Raw genomic sequence first — 20,460 nt, forward strand, 5'->3', positions numbered from 1 at the left:
TTCCCTTAGACTCTCTGAAGGCATAAATTTCATCATTTCCTATGGCCCAAGACAATGTTCTGTTATATTTGTGTAACCAAGCTTTTGTTCAGTCATTTTCCCAACAGTCATGGACACCGCAGATTCTAGGCCTCAACTTTTCCTTTCTCCTTTTAATCCCCCCTTGGCAATTTGTTTTGTTTGGGAGTTTTTCTTCCCTTTTTTTCTATTTTTTATTTTAATTTTTTTTCTGGTTATATATGTACATTCATTTTTTTATATTTTTTTTTTTTTTTAAACACATTTCCTGATGAATCATGTTGGGAAAGAAGGATTAGAATAGAAGGAAAAAAACACAAGAGAAAATAAAGCAGAAGAAAAAGAAAAAAAAAAGTGAACCTAGCATGTCTTGATTTACATTCAGTCTCCATGGTTCTGTCTCTGGACATAGATGGCATTTCCATCCAGCGTTTATCTTGGATCACTGAACCACTGAGAAGCACCAAGTCTAGCATAGCTGATCCTCACTCGGTCTTGTTACTCTGTAATGTGATTCTGGTTCTGTTTCTTTCACTCGTCATCAATGTGTGTAGAAACCCAGAGCTTTCTAAAATCGACTTGTTCGCTATTTTTCATAGACCAATAATAATCCATTACTTTCATATATCATGATTTATTCAGCCATTTCCCAATCGCTGGGCATCTACTCATCTCCAGTTCTTTCCACAACAAAAAGGGCAGCTACAAACATTTTTTGCACATGTGGGTCCTTTTCCCTCTTCTATGATTTCCTTGAGATGACAGCCAATAATGGCCCTGCTGGCTCAAAGGGGCTGCCCAGTTTGATAGCTCTTTGGGCCTAATTCCAAATTGCTCTCCAGAATGGTTGGATCAGTTCACAACTCATGAATGCATTTCACAATGCGTCAGTGTCCCAGTTTTCCCACATCCCCTCCAACATTCATCATTATTTGTTCCTGTCATCTTAGCCAATCTGACAGGTGTGGAGTGGTACCTCAGAGCTGTCTTAATTTGCATTTCTCTAATCAGTGGCAATTAAAAGTATTTTTTAAAATGATCTTTTCTTCAGTTCTTGCTTCTCTGTTCTTCCTCTCTCACTGAGAAAGGCCACAAAAATAAAACTGATGACACATATGGATTGGCCTCTTAAAAATGTCTCCATTAGCCAAATGCATAAAAGAGAAAGAGAAGAAACGACACTTCTTTCTGCTCTCTCTCTGGAGGGGATCAGCGGATTTCCTCATGAATCTTTTGGAAGTGTGATGGATCGGGTCAGGCAATCACAACTTCGTGAAACTTAGATGAAAACTAGGTTTATCCCAAGAGAAACAAACGTGCATGTGAAACTCAAAAGAGTTCACAGTATCTCTCAAGGTTTGTATATTTATAACAGCAAGGAAGGAGGAGGTACCAGAAATCTCCAAGTAAAGGGGCCTGGGGAGAAGGTACCGTAAAGGTAGGAGGACAAAACCCCTCCCAAAGGGGAGGAGCAAGGTCCCAGCAAAAGCCTCATTCTTTGCCCTTGAGAACTGTTAGACCATGAAGATAGGATGGTCTCTATCTGCAGAAGTCCCAGCTGCACTAGCAGTTTCCCAGCCTATCGCAGACTATCTGGCACTGGTCTTGACTCCCAAGGACACACAGGCAGTCCGCTTTGGGATGCAAACATATTATGTCAGCTCAGGGTAGAGGTAGGGAGAGGAGGGGGACTTGTCCTGGGTACATTCAAGGCCACTTGTATACTCTGGGTCCAGTATTTCTGGAAAATAGGGCAACTCAAAAAGACAAGTTTAAGGGATCCTTTAACATTCCTCCACAGTCAGGTTGTTTAGCAGGGTTCCTAAAACTTTCACAGCTGATCATCTTTACAATCCCTTTGTCCTTGTGTATAGATATTGTGCTCCTGCTTTCGTTCACACCGCACCAGTTCTTATGGCTCCACTGGACTTGAATTCTTTCTTGTTGGCTGCTTGCTGGAAACTCTGGAATTTGGCTATAATATTCCTAGGAGTTTTCATTTGGGGGTTTCTTTCAGGAGGTGACTGGTGGATTCTTTCTATTTTTCTCTGTTTTACTTTGCCTTCTGATTCTAAGAGAACCAGTTGTCTCTTATGATTTCTTGAAATATGATATTGAGGCTCTTTGATCATGGCTTTGACCAATGGCTTGGAGGTAGTACAATGATTGTTAGATTCTCTCTCCTTGATCTTTTTTCCAGGTCATTTGTATTTCCTAAGATGATAGTACACATTTTCTTCTGTTTTCTGTCTTTTGACTCTGTTTTATTTTATTGTGGAATAATGTCTTGTGGATTTATTAGCCACTTCTAATTTTAAGGATCTCTTTTCTTTGGTATTGTTTTGTGTGTCCTTCCTACTGGCTAATTCTGATTTTATGGAATTATTTTCTTCAGTAATATTCTGTTTTGGTTCTTCCTGGCTTAAGTAACAGTGCCATATCTGTGTCATAAAAGGAATTTGATAGGACTCCTCCTTCCGCTAGTTTCCCAAATAGTTTATATAGTATTGGAATTAATTGTTCTTTAAATGCTTGGTAGAATTCACTTGTAAATTCATTTGGCCCTGGAGATTTTTTCTTTTTTTCTGGAGTATTTTATTTCCTCTTCTCTTAATGTGGGCAATTTATATTTTTGTAATATTCATTTCATTTAGATTGTCAGATATATTAGCATACAATTGAGTTAAAATAGCTCCTAATTATTGCTTTAATTTCCTCTTCATTGGTGGTAAGTTCATCCTTTTCACTTTTGATACTGTTAATTTGGTTTTCTTTCCTTTTTTAATCAAATTAACCAAAGATTTATTTTATTGGGTTTTTTTTTTCCTTCATAAAACCAACTCTTAGTTTTATTTGTTAGTTCAGTAGTTTCCTTTCAGTTTTATTCATCTTTCCTTTGAATTTCAGAATTTCTAATTTGGTATTTAATTGGAGATTCAAAATTTGTTCTTTTTCTAGCTTTTTTAGTTGCATGCTCAATTCATTGATCTCTTCTTTATATTTTATTCATGTAAGCATCTAGAAATATAAAATTTCCCCTGAGAACTGCTTTGGCTACATCCCATAAATTTTGTTATGTTGTCTCATTTTCTTGGTTGAAATTATTGTTTCTATGCTTTATTGTTGGACCCACCCATTCTTTAGGATTAGATTATTTAGTTTCTAATTAATTTTTGCTCTATTTTCCCCTGGCCCTTTATTACATATATTTTTGCTTGCATTGTGATCTGAAAAGGATGCTTTTAATATGCCTGCCTTTTTGCATTTTTTTAAATGCCCTAATCTTTCAGTAATGTTCTCTGTTCCTCTTTTACAAAACTATTATTTTTTTAATAACTTTCTTCTATAGCTTTCATTTCTTTTTCCATTTCTCTACTGCTTGTTTGATTAAAAAAAAAATTATTTTGCCTTTTTTTTCCCAGTCAGTCATTTTATATATATGTATTTTTTTTTATGGGAATGAATTTTATTGAAGATTTTTAAATTGTTCCAACATGAACTAATATGAATTTCAAAGATAAAGGGAATGATATTCCTCCTATAGTTGCAGAATGCTAAAGACTTTGTATCAACTGATCTAAGACATCTGAAAAAGATCTAAAGTGACAGTTTGTACCTCTGGACAAAACTTTTTATGTAACTATTTGTATTACTTTATATCTTATTAATTTGTATCACACACTAATAGATTGTAAATGCCTTGAAGGCTACAGATATTGCAATTTTTTTTCAAACTTTGTGTCTTTTTTTTTTTTTTTAACTTTATTTTAAAACTTTATCCTATGCTATGTTGTTGGTGTTGTTTTTGTTTGTTTGTTTGTTTTTTTAATGTATTTTTTTTAACATTTTTTTTTGACAGTACATATGCATGGTTAACTTTTTACCACATTATTCCTTGCACTCCCTTATGTTCCAAATTTCCCCTCCTTCCCTCCACCCCCTCCCATAGATGGCAGGCAGTCTCATACATGTTAAATGTATTATAGTATATCCTAGATACAAATATGTGCGCAGAACCGAACAGTTCTCTTGTTGCACAGGAAGAATTGGATTCAGAAGGTAAAAATAACCTGGGAAGAAAAACAAAAAATGCTAACAATTTACACTCAATTCCCAGAAGGAACACTCTGGGTCCATAATATTCATATACCATAATTTACCCAACCATTCTCCAATTGATGGACATCCATTCATCTTCCAGTTTCTAGCCACTACAAATAAGGCTGCCACAAACATTTTGGCACATACAGGTCCCTTTCCCTTCTTTAGTAGTTCCTTGGGATATAAGCCCAGTAGTAGTACTGGCTGGGTCAAAGGGTATGCACAGTTTGACAACTTTTTGGGCATAATTCCAGATTGCTCTCCAGAATGGCTGGATTCTTTCACAACTCCACCAACAATGCATCAGTGTCCCAGTTTTCCCACAGCCCCTCCAACATTCATCGTTATTTGTTCCTGTCATCTTAGCCAATCTGACAGGTGTGTAGTGCTATCTCAGAGTTGTCTTCATTTGCATTTCTCTGATCAATAGTGATTTGGAACACTCTTTCAGATGAGTGGAAATAGTTTTAATTTCATCATCTGAAAATCATCTGTTCATATCCTTTGATTTTTTGCTCTTTAAAAAAACAACAACAACAAAAAAAACCTTTTAGGAATTCTTGTTAGACTAATATTCCAGTGTATTTTCTTTGAGCCTTTGCTTGTCAGTATTCTCGATTCATTTTCTTCTGGTTTGGGTTTCCTTGTTACTGTAGTAGCTCTTTATGGTTAGGTTCTCTTTTGGTCATTGGCTCATTCTCTCAGCCTCCTTTCAGAATCTGGACTTGATGTTAGGGCTGGACTCTGCACTTCAGTAGGGGTTGGTGGGACTGTCTGGCCTGGCCTTCTGGCCTGTTCTATCCTTCTGCTGCTTTCAGAGTTCTGCTGAGATTTGGGCTGGTCTGTTCACTGCCCTTTGTGCTCTGCTAGTTCCCGACCCAGCGTGCATCTTGTCCCTGACTGGGAGTCTCAGCAGGTAGTTGCTGGACTCAGCCACTACTGGCCTGCCGGGAGGCTCTCCTCTGCTCCGGGATTCCTGGCTTAGTCATCCCAGTGTAGGCTTATGGGACTGGGGAAAGGCTAGAAATGAGTTGCTGCTCTGTCCCTGGATCCGAGCCACACAGGTGTGTTTCTGCAACATGTTCCTTGCTCGTTCACAGCTGGTGCTCTGTCTCAGCCCTCAGGCCCATTAGTCCCTGAGTGCTAGAATGCTGTAACTGCCACTGGCCTGTGTTCTTGGCCAGCCCCTGGTCCAGTGTCCACAGACCTCTTGGACCTCTCCATCTAGCTTCCTAAGCTGTCCTGGGCTGGAAAAGTGACTCACTGTGACTTTTGGGAGCTTTCCCCAAACCAAATTCAGACTGGTGCATTTTCTAAATTTTTGTGAAGTCTGGTTCAGTCTGACCCAAATTGCATGTTTTGGGGAGGGCATATTGGAAGTGGGGAGTCTGTCTAGGCATTTTGCTCCGAAATGTCCTCGTTCTTGTTAATAACAGTTTCTGAGTAATGGTAAATAAGGTGGGATTCTGATCCCACCTTGTGGGAGGGCTTCGAATGCCGGGATAAAAGGCTTGGGCTTGTGTTGTAACCTGTGAAAACCACTGACCATTGTTGACCCAGGAGGGAGAAATTCCTGGAGGGAGCCATACTTACAAAGAAGGGTGATGATCATTGCTTTTTCTGGGGCTCACAAGTCTGTCTGTGCGGCCTAGGCTCTGTAGCGTGGCCTGCTGGAAGCACTGGCCATAGCGACATCTTGCTTCAACTTTTTAGAGCATCCTCGGCACTTCTTGTCCATGAAATGGGAGTGGGCCTGTTGGTATTTCCCTAGGAATTTGCCCGAACATCTCGAGGTAACCCTGAGGTCCTGTCTAATTCTAAGTCTGGTTCTTTGAGGGTCAGGTTCCGGGCGAGTCGGAAAGAGAGGCTCTGAGGACCCTGAAAGAGCAGCTAGAGGAACGTTTGCGACAATTTCAGGAGACCAATGAAAGCCTCCAGAAAGAGAAAGAAGTTCTTCTCCTGGAGAACCAGGAGCTAAGGAAGCAAGCAGCCCGGGGACCACCTGGGGAGAGCCAGCCGAGGACGAAGGTAACCGTGGGCCGGCGGGGCAGAGCGGGGCCTGACTTCTCCCTCTACCCCTCAGCCGCTGGGAACCTCGAAGGCGTCTTCACCCCTTCCCCTGGGCTAGGAGATCTCCAGGCTTCCTTCATGCTCTCTGATGTAGGGTCCTCATGCAGAATTTCAGAATAGTTCAGTGAACATCTGAGACCCCATTGCTGTATCTGACCGGTTCAAATACAATAAAACTTGGCCATTCTTAGGTGGAAGGATTTGGCCTCTGAGCCAAGCCAGCCTGTGATTGTAAAGATAGTCTTCATTCCAAACTGTAGCCAGAATGGTGCGACTGCAAATCCAGTCAGAACCGGAGAGCGGCCCAGGGCCTCGGTGCCCACCCTCGCAGGAAGGAATGACCCAAGGGGCCATCCCGCTGTGCCTCAGGCACGCCGCTCTGCCCTTTAGCAGCTCCAGTTGTTGGGCCCAGATTGGACGCTTCCCATCATGGTTCTTGCCCTGTTCTTTGGGGCCAGACAGAACGAGTCTTCTCTCCACGGGATGGTCCTTTCAATATTTGCTGCCCGTGTGTCCCTCTGAGCATTCTCTTCTCTGGGCCCTCTCCGAATCCAGTGTGGCATTCCGGATAGACATCTGAGAGGGCCAAAGATGGTGCCATTATCCCCTCCCTGGTCTGCGAGCTGTGGTGCTCCAGGATGTACTGACTTCACAGTTAGGCCTGTGGCCTGCCAAGGCCCTTTGGGCATCATCTGCGGATCTAAGGAGCACAGCTTTCAGTACCTTTTCTAAGCCATGGCTTAAATGTGCTCTGAGTTCCTGTGGCAAGCAGAGGGAGGGAGGCAGCGATTCCTGGTAGGATGAGGGTCCCGTCTGAGAGCTTCTGTCCACGCGGCGGCAGGCCTGGCTCGGCTGCCTCTCCCAGAGCCCCTTCTTTGGGGCAGTAGGAAGAGCCTTGCTCTGCGCGGGATCCGTTCCAGCCCCAGGAGAGGGAGGCTAGATGCGCGCCTCTCTCGGACGTCGTCCGCCACATGTGTGAAGCCTGCTTTTCTCTTTGGTATTTCAGGACAGCGAAACCCAAGCGCAAGGACTGCTGGAGACAGAATCTTTGCAAGGGGCAAGTGGCAGGTTAGCCTTCCTACGTTCAGTGCCATCTGCTTTCTTTGCAAACTGTCTTTTGATTGGAATCAACGCCGAAGCGGCCCGTCGCAGCCCGTTCCGGGGACCCGGGAGGGGTTTCACGGTAGAACGGCAGAGATTTTTCTTCTTTAGGGGAGGCGTGAGGGTTCCAGCAAGGCAGCGGGGCGGGGGATGGAGAGGGGCACTGAGGGAAGAGGGATTCGGGGCCAAAGTGGACTTCTTGGCCTTGGACACTGCCGCAGCCCGGCCCCTTTGGGCCGTAACAGGAGGGGGTGGGGCATCTGCGTACCCAGAGTTGGCGTATGGAAATCCGCTCCATCCAGTCAGTGGATAAACACTTGTGTTAAGTGTTTGTGATGTGCCGGAGGGGACACGGAAGGGCCAAAAGACAATTTGTTCCTCCGAGGAGCTTCCGGTCTAATGGGGAAGACACCATGCAAAGCACCAGGTGCAGAGCAGGCTCTGTGCACGGGGAGGGGCCGGGGAAGGGCTCCTGGGACAAGTGAGGCTTTTGTTGGGACCTAGGCCAGGGAGCGCGGTGGGTAGAGCAGAGGATGCAGAGGATTCCAGGGGACGGCCAGGGGAAGTGTCCGCAGCTGGAGGGACTCGTCTGTGCGGAGCCAGGCCAGGTCACTGGGTCAGAGGGTACCTGCGGGGAGGGGGCTAGGGAGGGAAGGGCTTCGAATGGCAGCCCCAGCGTTTTTGATCCTGGAGGGGAGAGGGAGCCACCCGGGTGTTTTGAATAAAGGGAGGGGGGCGTGTGATTTGATTGGATCCGAACTGGAGGAAAATCGTGCTAGCGGCCGAACGGAGCCTGGACTGGAGCGGGGGACTGAGGCGGGCAGGCCTCTTCCCCCCGGCCCACCCCGGCAGCTGTGGCAGTCGTGTAGGTGTGAGGTGACGAGGGTCTGCAGCAGGGCGGTGGCAGTGCTGGAGGAGGAGGGGCCGTATTTAAGGGATGCGGGGGCCCTGGGGGCAGGAACAAGGAAGGAAGGAGGGGGAGGCCAGCAGAGGGGGAGATGGGAGACCCCTCGGCATAGAGGTGGGAGGGAGGGCAGAGGAGGGCCCAGGATGGAGCCCTGAGGGACCCCCACAGTTAGAGGGCAGGACCTGGAGGAACCGCCAGCCAGGGAGACAGAGGGAGCGGGCGGTGACTCGGAGAGAAGAGAGTGTGCGGGAGCAGAGCGGCCCTCGGGGTCCAGGGCCGTAGAGAAGGCCAAACTGAGGCCTGAGGAGAGCTCCTCCCGTCAAAGAGCAGCTGCAGGGGAGGGAGGGGATGAGATTGTGGGGCGACAAGAAGTCGGGAGAAAAGTTGGAGGCGCTTGCTGTAGGTGGGAGCCCTGGAGGGCAGGGGAGAATTGATAGCGGGCCTGGGCGGCTGCGGCCTCAGGGATGAGCCAGGATTCAGGGAGATGGAGCTGTCGAAAGGGAGGGGACAGCCAGCTGGAGGAGGAGGAGGAGATGGGGCGGAACATGGGGAGGGGTTGGGCAGGACCGAGGCCAGTCACGTGAGCCAGGTGCAGAAGGATCTAGGGGACCGGAGACGAGCGAGACGGGGGACGCCGGGCAGAGAGTCTTGATTTCTTTCAGTCGATGGGAGGCAAGGTTCTCAGCTGAGAGCACTGGGGGACAGGGAGCCATGGCAGGTTCCGTCAGACTTTCAGCCCCTCTTAGGTGAGTGCCCAGTGGTCTTGTGTGGCTGCCCGAGTCATTTCCTCCTCTCCAGGTGGCTCTGCGAGGCCCTCAAAGGTCATGGCTTTAGAGAAGTCATTTGCATTTTGTAAAAAACAAGTTTTTCCTGCTGTTTTGGTTTGCTGACACCTGCGTTTTCTAATTTCCCTCCCTTCTCCCTTTCTGAAAGAGCTGTCCCTTATAACAAGGACAAAGAAGAATAAAGGCCCTAACACAAAGCTCATCAGCGTATGGAAAAGTTGGAAGTTCTAGGCAGTATTCCACAGCCATAGTCTGCCACCTCTGCCAAGAAGTAAGGGGAGGGCCAAAGCCAGGGCAGCCTGCGGCGGGCAGGGACACGCGAGGGATTGGCCAGCACGGGATGGGAACGGCCAGCGTGAAGTGCCAGGCACTGTGCTCTTCATCTGCTAAGGACACTGGGAGCCGAGTGCGGAGGAGGAGCAGGAGCGCTAGGTTCGGGGAGTCGGCGGGTCGGCCAGCGGCCCCCCGAGACCCGCTTCTCATTACGGCTGTGCCCCTGGGAAGGACCCTTCCCACGCTTGGGCTCGGGAGGCGGCACGAGGGGAGTTGGGGGCAGCGTCTTGGGCCTGGCGGCAGACGCTGACTAAGCTGTGGGATGCTGGCCAAGCCGCTTCGTCCGACTGCCTCGTTTATCCGTCTGTATCTGTAAAATGGGATTGATGATATTGCGAAGTACTTAGCCCGGTCTCATAATAGCTGCTTAAACAAATGCTTGTCTCTCCCCCCACCTTTCTGCCAGGGGTTCCAAGGACACAGGCCTTGTGACCGTTTCTTGTTGTTTCTCTTTCCATGGCAGGAGCGGCGATTCCAAGGAGTCGCTGAAGAAGAAGATGCAGGATGTGGAGAACGAGTGAGTTGCTGGCTTTCGGTGGGACGGTCCCCCGGGCTGGGCCCTCCCTCTGCTTTGGAACCCCTGCTGCGTTTGCCCTCTCGTGCCCGGCAGTCCTTACCTCCCCCGGCTGCTGCTGAGTAGGAGCTAGCCAGGGCTTGCCTTTTCTAGGAACGCGGCGCTGAAGCAGGAGCTGCTGTCCCTGCAGGGCAAGGTGGCCCAAATGGCAGTGAGGGAAAAAGATGTGGAGAGGAGGGCTGAGCTGCAGTTACAGGCCCTGAAGAGGCAGGTGGAGGTGAGAAGAAGCAACTCACGCGCAACTAAACTGAGGGTCTTGGGGCTGCCTTAGCTAGTGTCCCGGGTCGGGCGGAAGAGAATGAAGGGAAGAGAGGGAGGAGGAGGGGGAGGGAGCAGCTCTGGGCCAGATGTCCGGCCCGGGGGAGGATGAGGCGGCCGGCTCTGGGACGTCTGGGCCTGGTCAGGGGCAGCGTGGCGAGACGGTGGCCGCGATGCTGAATTTAGCATCACAGAACTTGCGTTTGAATCGCCTCTGCCTTTGCTTCAGCGACTTTTCGGGATTCTGGAGTGGAGGGTGGACGGGTTCTCACTGAATCCCGCTATAGATGAGCTCCCTGCCCCCCAGAGCGGGAAGGAGGCTGCTTATCTGGATAGTCTGAAGCCAGCTCTTCTGATGAGGCCTTAGTGTCCCAGCACGTTGCCCATGATTTGCCTGTTTGCATTTCGTCCTGCCCACACATCCCCTGGGCCTGTCGCGGGGGGGGGGGCTCCCCAGATCGGGGACTGTGTCTGTACCCTCTTGAAGTGCGCACGAGGCCGCCTAGCTTCGGAGCTGAGCCGGTGAGGATTCCAGAAGGTGCCCAGGCAGACGCGGGGCCTCTTCCGGGTGGGCCGGAAGTGGCATTTTGTCGGGCAGCCGCTTCGTACCCTGCCTCCCCCGATCCCTGCTGCTCCCCCAAGCAGGAAGATGAGGCGCGTTTACAAGTCGCCATAAAACAAAATAGGGATTCACGGCTGCTCCACTTTCCCTGGGACCGAAGCCAGGAGAAAGAGCAGTCCTGTTCTGTGCTCTGACTTTGTAGAATGCTTTGAAATTCTGACAACCCCGGGAGGCCGTTGCCATTACGGTCGCCATTTTACAGGTGACTTTGGGGAGGAAGGCCGGGGTGAGAGGTTTGTGCAGCCAGAGCACACTCCAGGCCGGGTGCTCGCTGCTCCCTAGCTGGAGGCTGGCTGGGGAGGACCTTGAGAAGCAGTGAGGGAGCTGGCACGCAGCCTGGCGAGGCTGCTGGTTATCTGGAGGCAGAGACTTTCTGTCCCTAAGAAAGAAGATTGAGGTGGCCCTGAGAGGGGGTGGGGTCCACGTCCGTCAGGCTTCTGGCGGCAGAGAAATGAGAAGTGGGGCCAGGCCTGGCTGGCGGGGGGGGGGGAGACCCCAAGGAGCCATGCTGAGCTCCAGCTGGGGGCAAGATGCCTGCTGCGGGGGGCCACGCAGGAGGAGAATTCAGGGTTCAGGGAGAGTGCAGGCCCGGCCACTTGGCCGGGGCAGCCAAAGGAGGAGGCTAGGGCAGCTTTTGGGGGGGGTGTCTATGTTAAAGGGAGGTGAAATCCAGAAGGAAGCCATGTCCCGTGAGCATGACAAACTGCTGCACTTTGGGCTCCCTGCGGACAGGGCTCCGTTGCCACTTTGGCTCCTTCCAGGCTTCAGACTCCCCCCACAGTTGGCCCCTAACGTGTGTTGCATCGAGAGGAAGCAGAGTTAAGGTTAGAACTAGGAGAAGACGGTGTCCTTGCCACGGAGAGAGGAAGAGGGCCAGCCACCAGCCCAAAGGCTGCTGGGAAGCGCGGGGCATTGGGGAGCTGAGAGGAGGCTTCCAGCTGGGGATGGGCCATCTTTGAGAGCAGATGGGAGAGGCCAGAGGATGCGCACTTAGTCCACGCTTGGGTGGGGAGGAAAGAGCCGGCAGCGAGAGGTGGGTCCGAAGAATCCACGCAAGATTTTCTCAGGACGCGGCCGAGCTGAGCGCCCGTCCTTCGGCCGGCCGGCCCGCCGTGCAGATCTGATCGTGCCGCTCCCCTGCTTTCTCACGGCGACATCGAAAGCCCTTTGCCGGCTAGCCCTGGCTTCATTCTGAGATTGGGGGAGTAAGGGTGTACTTGAGTTTCACCAGCAGGCCACTGGGATTTCCGCCTCTGCCTTACCAGTCTTTGTAAAGAACAGAAGGGGCCTGACCTGCAGCCATCATCTTTCCCCACAGCAACTGACAGAAGACAAAGGCTCTGTGAAAGCCCAGGTGACCTCCCTGCTCGGAGAGCTGCAGGAGAGCCAGAGCCGCTTGGAGATCTCCAGCAAGGACAGACAAGTCCTAGAGGACAGGTACGTGGCAGCAGACTCGCCTGTCCCGGCGCCTCTCCAGAGTGAGGGCCTGTCCCTCTGCTGACGATTCCCACCTGTCCCCGTCCTGCCCTAACTCCTCAGTTCCCCTCTGATCTATCTTCAGCTGCCTCTCAGCATCCTGGATTGGATGGCCAGAAGAAATTCAGCGTGTCCCAAGCAAAACTCTTACCTTTTCCCCCCAAATCCACCCCATTCCTATCACTATTGAGGACCGAGCCTCATTTTCTCTACCCTCCTCCCCCCGGGTGTCGTGCTGACCCTCTCCCCTGTGCCAGCTCTGAAATGGTCTCGGTCCCCGCGCAGGGCCCCTCCGTCACCTCCCCCCTGAGACGCCTGCGGTCACCGCTACGGCGTCCTCCTGCTCACTGCACTCCTTTCTCTGTTTCGCCACTAAGATGATTCTTCTAAAGCAGGGGTCCTCAAAACTGCGGCCCGCCAGGTCATGGCAAAATCAGACCGGAAGTGACGTTCGACCCGAACTCGCGTGAGCAACGCGCACTTCCGGCACCGGGCTGAGGCGCTGCAACAGTCTGAGGGACAGTGAACTGGCCCCCTATTTAAAAAGTGTGAGAACCGCTGTTGGGTCTGATCATGTCATTTCCCCCAGTGGCTCCTTAGTGCCTCCAGGATCAAAGACAGCATGTTCCACTTGACATTCACAGTCCTTCCATCCCTTGTAGCCTTTGATCCAAGGACCGTTGGGACGAGAGCCTCCAGCTCCCGGTCCTGGGCCTTTGCTCTGGCTGTCTCTCCCTCTCCCCCCACCCCCCCCCAAGCTGCTCCCTCCTCATCTCTGCCTCCTGGCCCGGCCACGTGGGTTTGCATGTCGTGTCCCACGTGAGCCCGGGAGCTCCTTTCTCTGAGCGCCACGCCGGCGCCCGCCTCAGAAACGTTTTCGAGTGGGTAGCGTACTTCCTGGGCCACGAGGGCCTCTTCCTTCTAGCTAATTCAGGAGGGGCAGGTCAGCCCGGGGCGTTATCACTGCAGGCAAGTTCCTCACAGCAAAGCAGAGTTCCGGCAGAGAAATGAAGGTGTAATTATTTTCTTCATAAAAGACCAATTTGCCTACAGCAGATTCCTCAAAAGCCCTTCCACTGCAAGTTCCTTTGGGCCCTTCCGTTGTGAATGGCTGCTTCTTTTCTGTGGCAGGCGAGAAGTGCGCCGGAGGCTGGAGCTGGCCATTCCTTTTTCTCGCATGCCAGCATCCTGCTCCGGGAGACTGGGTCACAGGCGATGATTTCTCAGGCCAGGCCTCCTCGTGCCGAGGAGACTCTGGAGTTCAGGGGAACGAAGTGCCCAAAGGTCCTGGACCCCCCCAGGCGCGGTTGGAGTCCAGACCTGCCGAGTTAGGATCAGGACGGGTGAGCCCAGTGGGGTCAGTTAAAGAGCCGGAGCAGAGTCAGCCGAGCTCTTGTTCCTCGCTCCTACGGTGGCACTTGGATTGTGGAAGGGTGCTCTTTGTTCTCTCACCGGGAACTAGAATCGGTTACCGTTGGGCACCGGCGTAGAACGAAGGATGCCACGGGCACCGCCCCCGTGTGCTACAAGTTGGCAAGCACTGCTTTCATAGACGCTAGGCCCATTGGTAGGTGTATGGCCATGCTTGTCCCCCATCCTCCCAGCCTGGCTTGTAAGATCCTTCGACTGACCATCAAATCTAGACTTGAGGACGTGTTCTCTGGTCGGGTGCCGAAAGTCTGGGAGCCAGGCAGCTCGGCGCGGGGGCGCGGCTTCCTTCTCGGCAGCCCCCGCCATCCTCGGCCCACAGACCCGACTGGGGACCGTCCCATTCGCCGATCTCCTGTTTGGCTTCCAGGGCTTGACCGTCAGGCCTGTCTTTCCCTTGCGATCCCTCACTGACCTTTTCTTGTCTTCCTGTCCAAGAGCCCGGGCAGCCAGTGAGAAGATCAAGCATCTGGAGAGTGAGAACGAGCAGCTGCACAAACAGCACAGCGTGCAGGTGGAGCAGCTGCGCATGCAGACCCAGAACGTGGAGGCCGCCCTGCGGATGGAGCGGCAGGCTGCGTCTGAGGAGAAGTGAGCCCCTGGCGCCGAGATGGGGGAACTGGTGGGGAGGGCGCTTGGGCAGTGCCCTGGGGCTTCCTGAGGACCCCATCAGAGCAGGTAGCAGCCTGCTGCCAGTTGTGAGCAGATGATACAACCCCGTTTGTGTCAGCGGAGGCCTGGCCTGGAAGCAGACATGCTCGCCTTTGCCTTCTCTTCATTCTTAGCTCCCCAGCCCAGTCTTTAAGGGAAGTGGGAGTAGCCTGCTGCCCACCAGACTGCGCCACGGGGAAAGGGTGATCCAGAAAAGGTTCTCCTGGACTCTTGTCCCTACCACTTGCTCCTTTTTGTGAGCTTGAACTTTTGGATTTGTTTTCCTCATCAGTAAAACAGGGGTGCTGATACTTGCACAATCTGGCTCCTAGGTAGTTCTTGTGAGAACATTGGTTCTAGCTTCAAATTCCACTTCTAATCCTTCTGTGACCTTTAGCAAAAGCTTATTTCTCCCTGGACCTCGGTTTCCTCCTTTGTAAAATGAAATTGAACCAGATGGTCTCAGTTTCCTTCACAAGATCCCGGTACTTAGCTTAGATGAGGCAGGGCTGCTAATGGCATCAAAGTGAACTGATCCAAGATGCCCGCCACCACCTGGAGAGGTGGCAGGGATGTGGCACAGGACCGTCCCATACCGTCCTCTCGAGTGTTTTGGGAAAGGAACGACATCTTTTGGGCACAGCTTACCATTAGACAAAGCTTGTCCTCTTTGAGGGAGGTCTGAGCGACAGTGGCCCTGAGAAGACATGGCTCCCCGCTTTGCTAGATCCCCGGAGACGCCTCCTGACTTCCCAGAGCCGACACGTGTCGGATTAGCGTGGAAGGAAGGGGGATTTCTTCCCGCCTCTGTTACCGAAAAAGACTTTCCTTCCTGCTTTGGCAGCAAGATTTTTTTTTCCCTTTGGGGGAAAACATAGGAAAGAGCTTTGGGACTTTCACCCTGACTGGTTGGGGGGAAGTCCCTGAGGCCCCTTTTTTTTTCCTTGAAGCATCTTCAGGGCTCTGCGTGACCAGCAGCTTGGCCTTTGGGTTGAGCCGCTTACAGTGCTCCTGTTCTCTTGCCTGGGGAACCGTTTCTGGGGCCCCGCGCTATGCTGCCTTTTGGGGCAACTTTTCAAGGATGTGCTGTTAGATAAGCTAGTCTTCTCCGTGTCATTTGTTATGTGTCCATGTGCCGGGTTGAACGATACAGGTACAAAGAAGGAAACCATCCCAATGTTTGCGAGAGAGAGAGAGAGAGGGGTCATGCAGATGGTGGTACGCCCAAGCTTGGAGGCAGAGAGCAGCAGGGACCGCGGTCCAGGTGGGGAGGGCCCACTTGGGAAGGCTTAGCTTTCCGAGCCCACCGGCCGCATTGGCGTCGGGAAGCCACTAGCATTGGATGGGAGGAGAGTGACAGGCTCAGATCCGTGCTTGGGGAGAATGACTTTGGCAACAGGAGGGAACAGATGAGAGAGATGAGGCAAGGAGGCCATTAGGAGCGTGTTGGAGTCATCTAGGTCAAAGGTGTTGAGGGCTTGACCCAGGGACGGAGCTGTGTACGTGGAACAAAGCTCGGCCGAGACGTGTGTGAAAGAAGAAACGGGAGGATCTGGCCAGTCCCCGGACGCGGAAGCCGAGGGAGTGAGGAACGTGGCACCTTTGTGAACCCGAGCCACTGCAAAGCTGGCGGTGCCTTTGCCACAAAGGAGGGCATGTGGAGGAGGGGAAGGCTTAGGGCAAAGAAAAGGAGTTCACTTTTTGACCCACTGACTTGAGATGTGAAGCATCAGGGCAAGGGAAAGCCTAAAGTGCTTAGCGCACTTCTGTCCTCCTTTCCTTTCCTTTTCTTTTTCTTTTTTCTTTTCCTTTCCCTTCTTTCCTTTCTTCCCCTTGGCTTCTTCCCTCCCTCCCCTCCTCCCTTTTGCCTTTCCTCTTCTCTCTCCTTTCTTCTTTCCTTCCCTCCCTCTCTTTTTCTTCTTCCTTTCCTCCCCTCCCCCTCCCCCTTTATCCTTTTCTCCTCTTCCTTCCTTCTCCCTCTTTCCCTTCCTCCTTCCCTCCCTCCCTCTCTTTCCTTCTCTTCCTCCCTTCTTCTTTCTTCCCTTTCTCCCCCTCTTCTTCCCTCCCTTCCTTGCCGCATCCCGCCTGGGCATTCTACCTCACGCTGTGGAGAAGGTGCTATTTTGCATCGGCAGAGGGAGTTTGCTCGTTTCCCAGTGGCCTATGTTAACGAAATCCCCTATTTGGTCTCTGCCCCCCCCCCCCCAGTGTGGTACAATCCCAGGACGTTTGCGTACCAGTTTGCACTTCTGCCCTATTTGACGGGCATCTACTCGTGCGCCCATGTTTGCTAAGACAACAGTCACTGCTATGGATGCATTCGGGAAATGCTTCCTTTGACAATGGGCCAGTGAACGTGTGTGCTTCCCCGTAGCGTCTCTGACATCGGCCGTTTTCATCTTTTGGTGTCTTGGTGGCTTTGAGTCTCTGGAACTTTTTATCCCAGGGAAATCGAAGTGAAAATCTCTCCCCGGGACAGCTTTAGGGACTGTCTGGCATCCCAAGGAGGAGGGGTGTGTTCTCTGCCTCTTGTCTCTTTTCTCGGAGCACTATGGGAGAGGGCCCTCATTTGAGGTTGGTCTTGTGGATGAAAAGTGAATAGAGTCATTTTCAAGGAAGGACTTTTCTTTCCTTCAAATGACGAACAGGAAATGTGGGGTTTAAGGCAACTGAGTTCTGCTTCTGAAATGGGTGTCTGGTCTTTTCAGGCGGAAGTTGGCCCAGTTACAGGTGGCCTACCACCAGCTCTTTCAGGAGTATGACAACCACATCAAGAACAGCCAGGCCAGCAGTGAGCGCAGTAGGGTGAGTACACGCAGTCAGCTGCTGTGTTTGAGAGGCCTTCTCCAGCTTTCGTGCCTTAGGGACACCCCCTCAGCAAGCAGGCTCCTCGGGTCCCAGGAGTGCACAGGCCCCCACTTGCCTTATATACAGCAGCTTACGGGGAGTATGCGAGGGGTTCCACCCATTTTATTAGTGAGACGATCGGGCCTCATCAAGGGTCTGCCCACCAGTCAGGAGCTTGGTGAAGCTTTAATCCCCGACCGGTTTTCTTTCTCATTGCCGTTGGAGCCTTGGACTCCAGGGTGGCCAGAGACGAGAGGTTCGGGGGCGTTTTGGTTGCTTCGCCACTTCCCGTGGCATCCTCTAACCTGAGAGGAAAAGGGCTGGCCTGGGCTGCCCCCCTCTGAAGAAGAGCGATATTCAGAGTGGCGGCGGGAGGGCTGTTCCCCCCAGTCTCCATTTTTGTTTTAGTCTCACAGCAACTTGGGAAGAAATGGCTATTCTCATTCCCGTTCTGCAGATGGCCAAGTGGAAGCGTCTTCCGTGTGGCTCACGTTCTCAGTGTTGGGGTTGGGGCAGGATATGGGAACAGACTTAAAAGCAGAAGCCAAAGATGATGCGGTGCTGGCCTGGGAACGGGAGGCCTCTTGTTTCCAAGAAAGTGTTCTCAAGTACTGTGATATAGTTGGGGGTGCTAGGTACCCAAATGTCCCCCAAATAGGCCCGGCAGCTTTAGACTAGCCAAAGACTTTTGGGGTGAGAGCATCCCCGAGGGCAGAGTTACCACAAAAGCAGCGGTGTCGTTAGGACGAGAAGAGGAGGACTGACAGAGGGAGCTGGTCAGCAGCTCCACCTGAGCGGACGGCCCCGTCCGCTGCCTCTGCCCCTCGCTGCTGGCAGTCTCCCCTCAGTCTGAGGAACTGCTTACTGTGTGCTAGATGCTGGCCCTCACGCAGTCTCTCTTAGTGGCAGAGACAAGCCCACTAGGGCGACAGAAGGCATTTCTTTCTTACATTGAACCAAAGTCTGGGTTTCTGCTATGTGGTAAACCGAGTCAGTATTGTGTGGGTTGGCTTTGAGATCAGGGGACTTGGGGTCGAGCCGTGCTACTGGCTGTGATCACGGGGAAGTCACGAGTCTGTTTTTCTTGTCCTACTTTTTGAAGCCCTGAGATTTATTGAAATGGGAACTATTGCTATTGCTTCCTCACTTGTGTATCAGTCACCAAGCACGTATTGTGCACCTACTGTGTTTTCAGCACGAAGGTTATACAGAAAGGCAAAAGATAGTCCCTACTCTTAAGGAGCCGCCCGGGAGAGTGCTCCTGCTCCCCTTCCTCTGGAGGCACTCGGTATCTGTGCCAGTGCTGCTCGGCCCGTCTAGCTTCTCTCCTTTGGGCCACCAGGCTGCTGTTAGGGCAGCCTTAATACAGGACTTTGGAGGAACACTGTCTGTTAGAAAGTTGCAGTCTAGTCAGACCCCACGAACTGTTGTCTGTCCGCCTTCCTCACCTTGGATTCGTGCAGTGGATATTTGGGGGCTCCCATTTCATTCCTGTCAGCCACAGCCCAGTGTTGAGACCTTTTGGGATCTCGCTTCTCCCAGCTGTCCTGGCTTCGCTTTCATGCAGCTCTGAGAACCTTGAGTCGGAGCAGGTCTTGGCATTCATCTCGTGCAGGCCTTCCTCACGATACAGGTGACAAAAGTGCACCCAGAGAAGGGGCCTGACTTGTCCCATGGAAGTAATGCTCCAAGCAGAAGGCTGACCCCGGAGTGCCGGTGGCTACATTCTGGGCGGAAATGGCCTGGGGAGGCCATGCTGGCCAGAAAGTAGGAAAGGAGCCCCAGGAGAGTCGAGGATTAGCATGTCAACCTCTGCCCCCAAAGCTCTGGGGACTCAGTAGGCTCCTTTCACCTTTTCTTTAGGGAATGGACCTTCAGTTGGAAGACCTTAACCAGCAACTGCAACAGGCAGAAGAGGCCCTGGTAGCCAAACAAGAACTGATCGACAAACTCAAGGAGGAGGCCGAACAGCACAAGACAGTGATGGAGACGATTCCTGTCCTGAAGGCACAGGTTGGAAGCCCCCGTTGTAGGACAGCCAGCCGGTAGAGAGGGGTACGGAGGGGGGAGGGGGGATGGACTGAAAGAGCAGCCCCTCACTGGTGCTTCCCGGCAGCCTGGAAGGATCCTCTCCGAGACTCTGCCACGGGGCTTGGTGCCGGACCAGTCTTGAATTCCGAGAGGCACCTCGCTGGGCCGGGCCTCTGGAGGGAATGTGGAATTTCATCCAGGCTGATGGCTCAGAAGGCCCCATTTTCTGCCTCCAGGCTGACATCTACAAGGCTGACTTCCAGGCCGAGAGGCAGGCCCGGGAGAAACTGGCTGAGCGGAAGGAACTTCTACAGGACCAGCTGGAGCAGCTCCAGAGGGAGTATAACAAACTGAGGGTTGACGCGAAAGAATCTACCCGGTAAGCCCCTCTGCTTGGGCCCACGCCGTGGCCAACACACGCTTCTGTCCATCTCTCGTGCCCATTCTGTTCTCTCCGATAAAGCTAAAAAGGAATTGGGCTCGAGGGAACAGAATGCCTCATTAAACATAGCTGGGTGATTTCAGGTTGGGTCTAGGCCAGGGCTGGCCAGCATCCAGTTGGATGAGAAGAAAGCTGGCCCGGTGGCAAGTTTTCAGGCCGATTAGAGCCGCGTTGGCTGTATTGCCGAGAAAACGGATGGTCAAGAAGCGAACCGGGAGAGAAATGATTTCGGAACCCTGGGCTGGGCTGGGGGGAGGGACGTAACTACTTACTAATTTGTTTGCCAAGGGCTGTGAACACAACTTTCTGCTTTCAAAGTATTGAAGATATGAGAAAACGGCACGTGGAGAACCCCCAGCCAGCCTTGCCCCAGCCAGGTAAGTCCCAAGTCCCAGATCCTTTAGCCGAAGACGTCGTAATTGCACAGGATTTGGGCTGGGAAGGTTTCCTGTTGAGTAAGCCACAGCTCAGCCAGGGAAATTAGCCACTTGGGCTGCCTCACTGTTGGTCTAATGCTAGTGCGGGGAATTTTTTCTGGCCCATAGACTAGGTGGCTGTGCCCAACTTTGTGCACTTGTGGAAATGGAATGGTGCTCTGGGAGGCAGGCTTTCTTCCCCATCCTTCTTGCTTTCCATTTGAGTCAAGGGACTAGCTGCTTAGCACAAGAAGTTTAGGGAGTCCTATCCTAAGAGCCGTCTGAGCCAACTGTCACTCTGGGGACTAGTACTTTGCTCTCGCTTCCAACTAGTTCCCCGGGAGAGGGTGGGTGGATGTGTGCGTGTGTGTCTGGGTCTGTGTGAGACATGGTAGCAAAG

The 20,460-nt window shown here is 51.9% G+C and overlaps 1 protein-coding gene across 6 annotated transcripts in view; it reads left to right on the forward strand.

The window, feature by feature from the left end:
- IKBKG (inhibitor of nuclear factor kappa B kinase regulatory subunit gamma) overlaps positions 1–20,460 on the forward strand; it is a 39,292-nt gene that overhangs the window by 17,166 nt on the left and 1,666 nt on the right. For 2 of the 6 annotated variants that reach the window (XM_074277072.1, XM_074277073.1), the window contains exons 4-13: positions 5,956–6,147; positions 7,196–7,257; positions 9,779–9,832; positions 9,983–10,106; positions 12,088–12,206; positions 14,112–14,264; positions 17,033–17,129; positions 19,035–19,184; positions 19,439–19,581; positions 19,933–20,021. In XM_074277072.1, coding sequence (XP_074133173.1) covers positions 5,956–6,147; positions 7,196–7,257; positions 9,779–9,832; positions 9,983–10,106; positions 12,088–12,206; positions 14,112–14,264; positions 17,033–17,129; positions 19,035–19,184; positions 19,439–19,581; positions 19,933–20,021 — 1,183 coding nt within the window. The remainder of the gene's footprint in view (positions 1–5,955; positions 6,148–7,195; positions 7,258–9,778; positions 9,833–9,982; positions 10,107–12,087; positions 12,207–14,111; positions 14,265–17,032; positions 17,130–19,034; positions 19,185–19,438; positions 19,582–19,932; positions 20,022–20,460) is intronic. The other 4 variants (XM_074277076.1, XM_074277077.1, XM_074277075.1 and 1 more) reach the window with 3 other exon arrangements.

The sequence above is a fragment of the Sminthopsis crassicaudata genome, chromosome X (genome assembly GCF_048593235.1).
Source record: "Sminthopsis crassicaudata isolate SCR6 chromosome X, ASM4859323v1, whole genome shotgun sequence".
NCBI classification, from domain to species: Eukaryota; Metazoa; Chordata; class Mammalia; order Dasyuromorphia; family Dasyuridae; genus Sminthopsis; species Sminthopsis crassicaudata.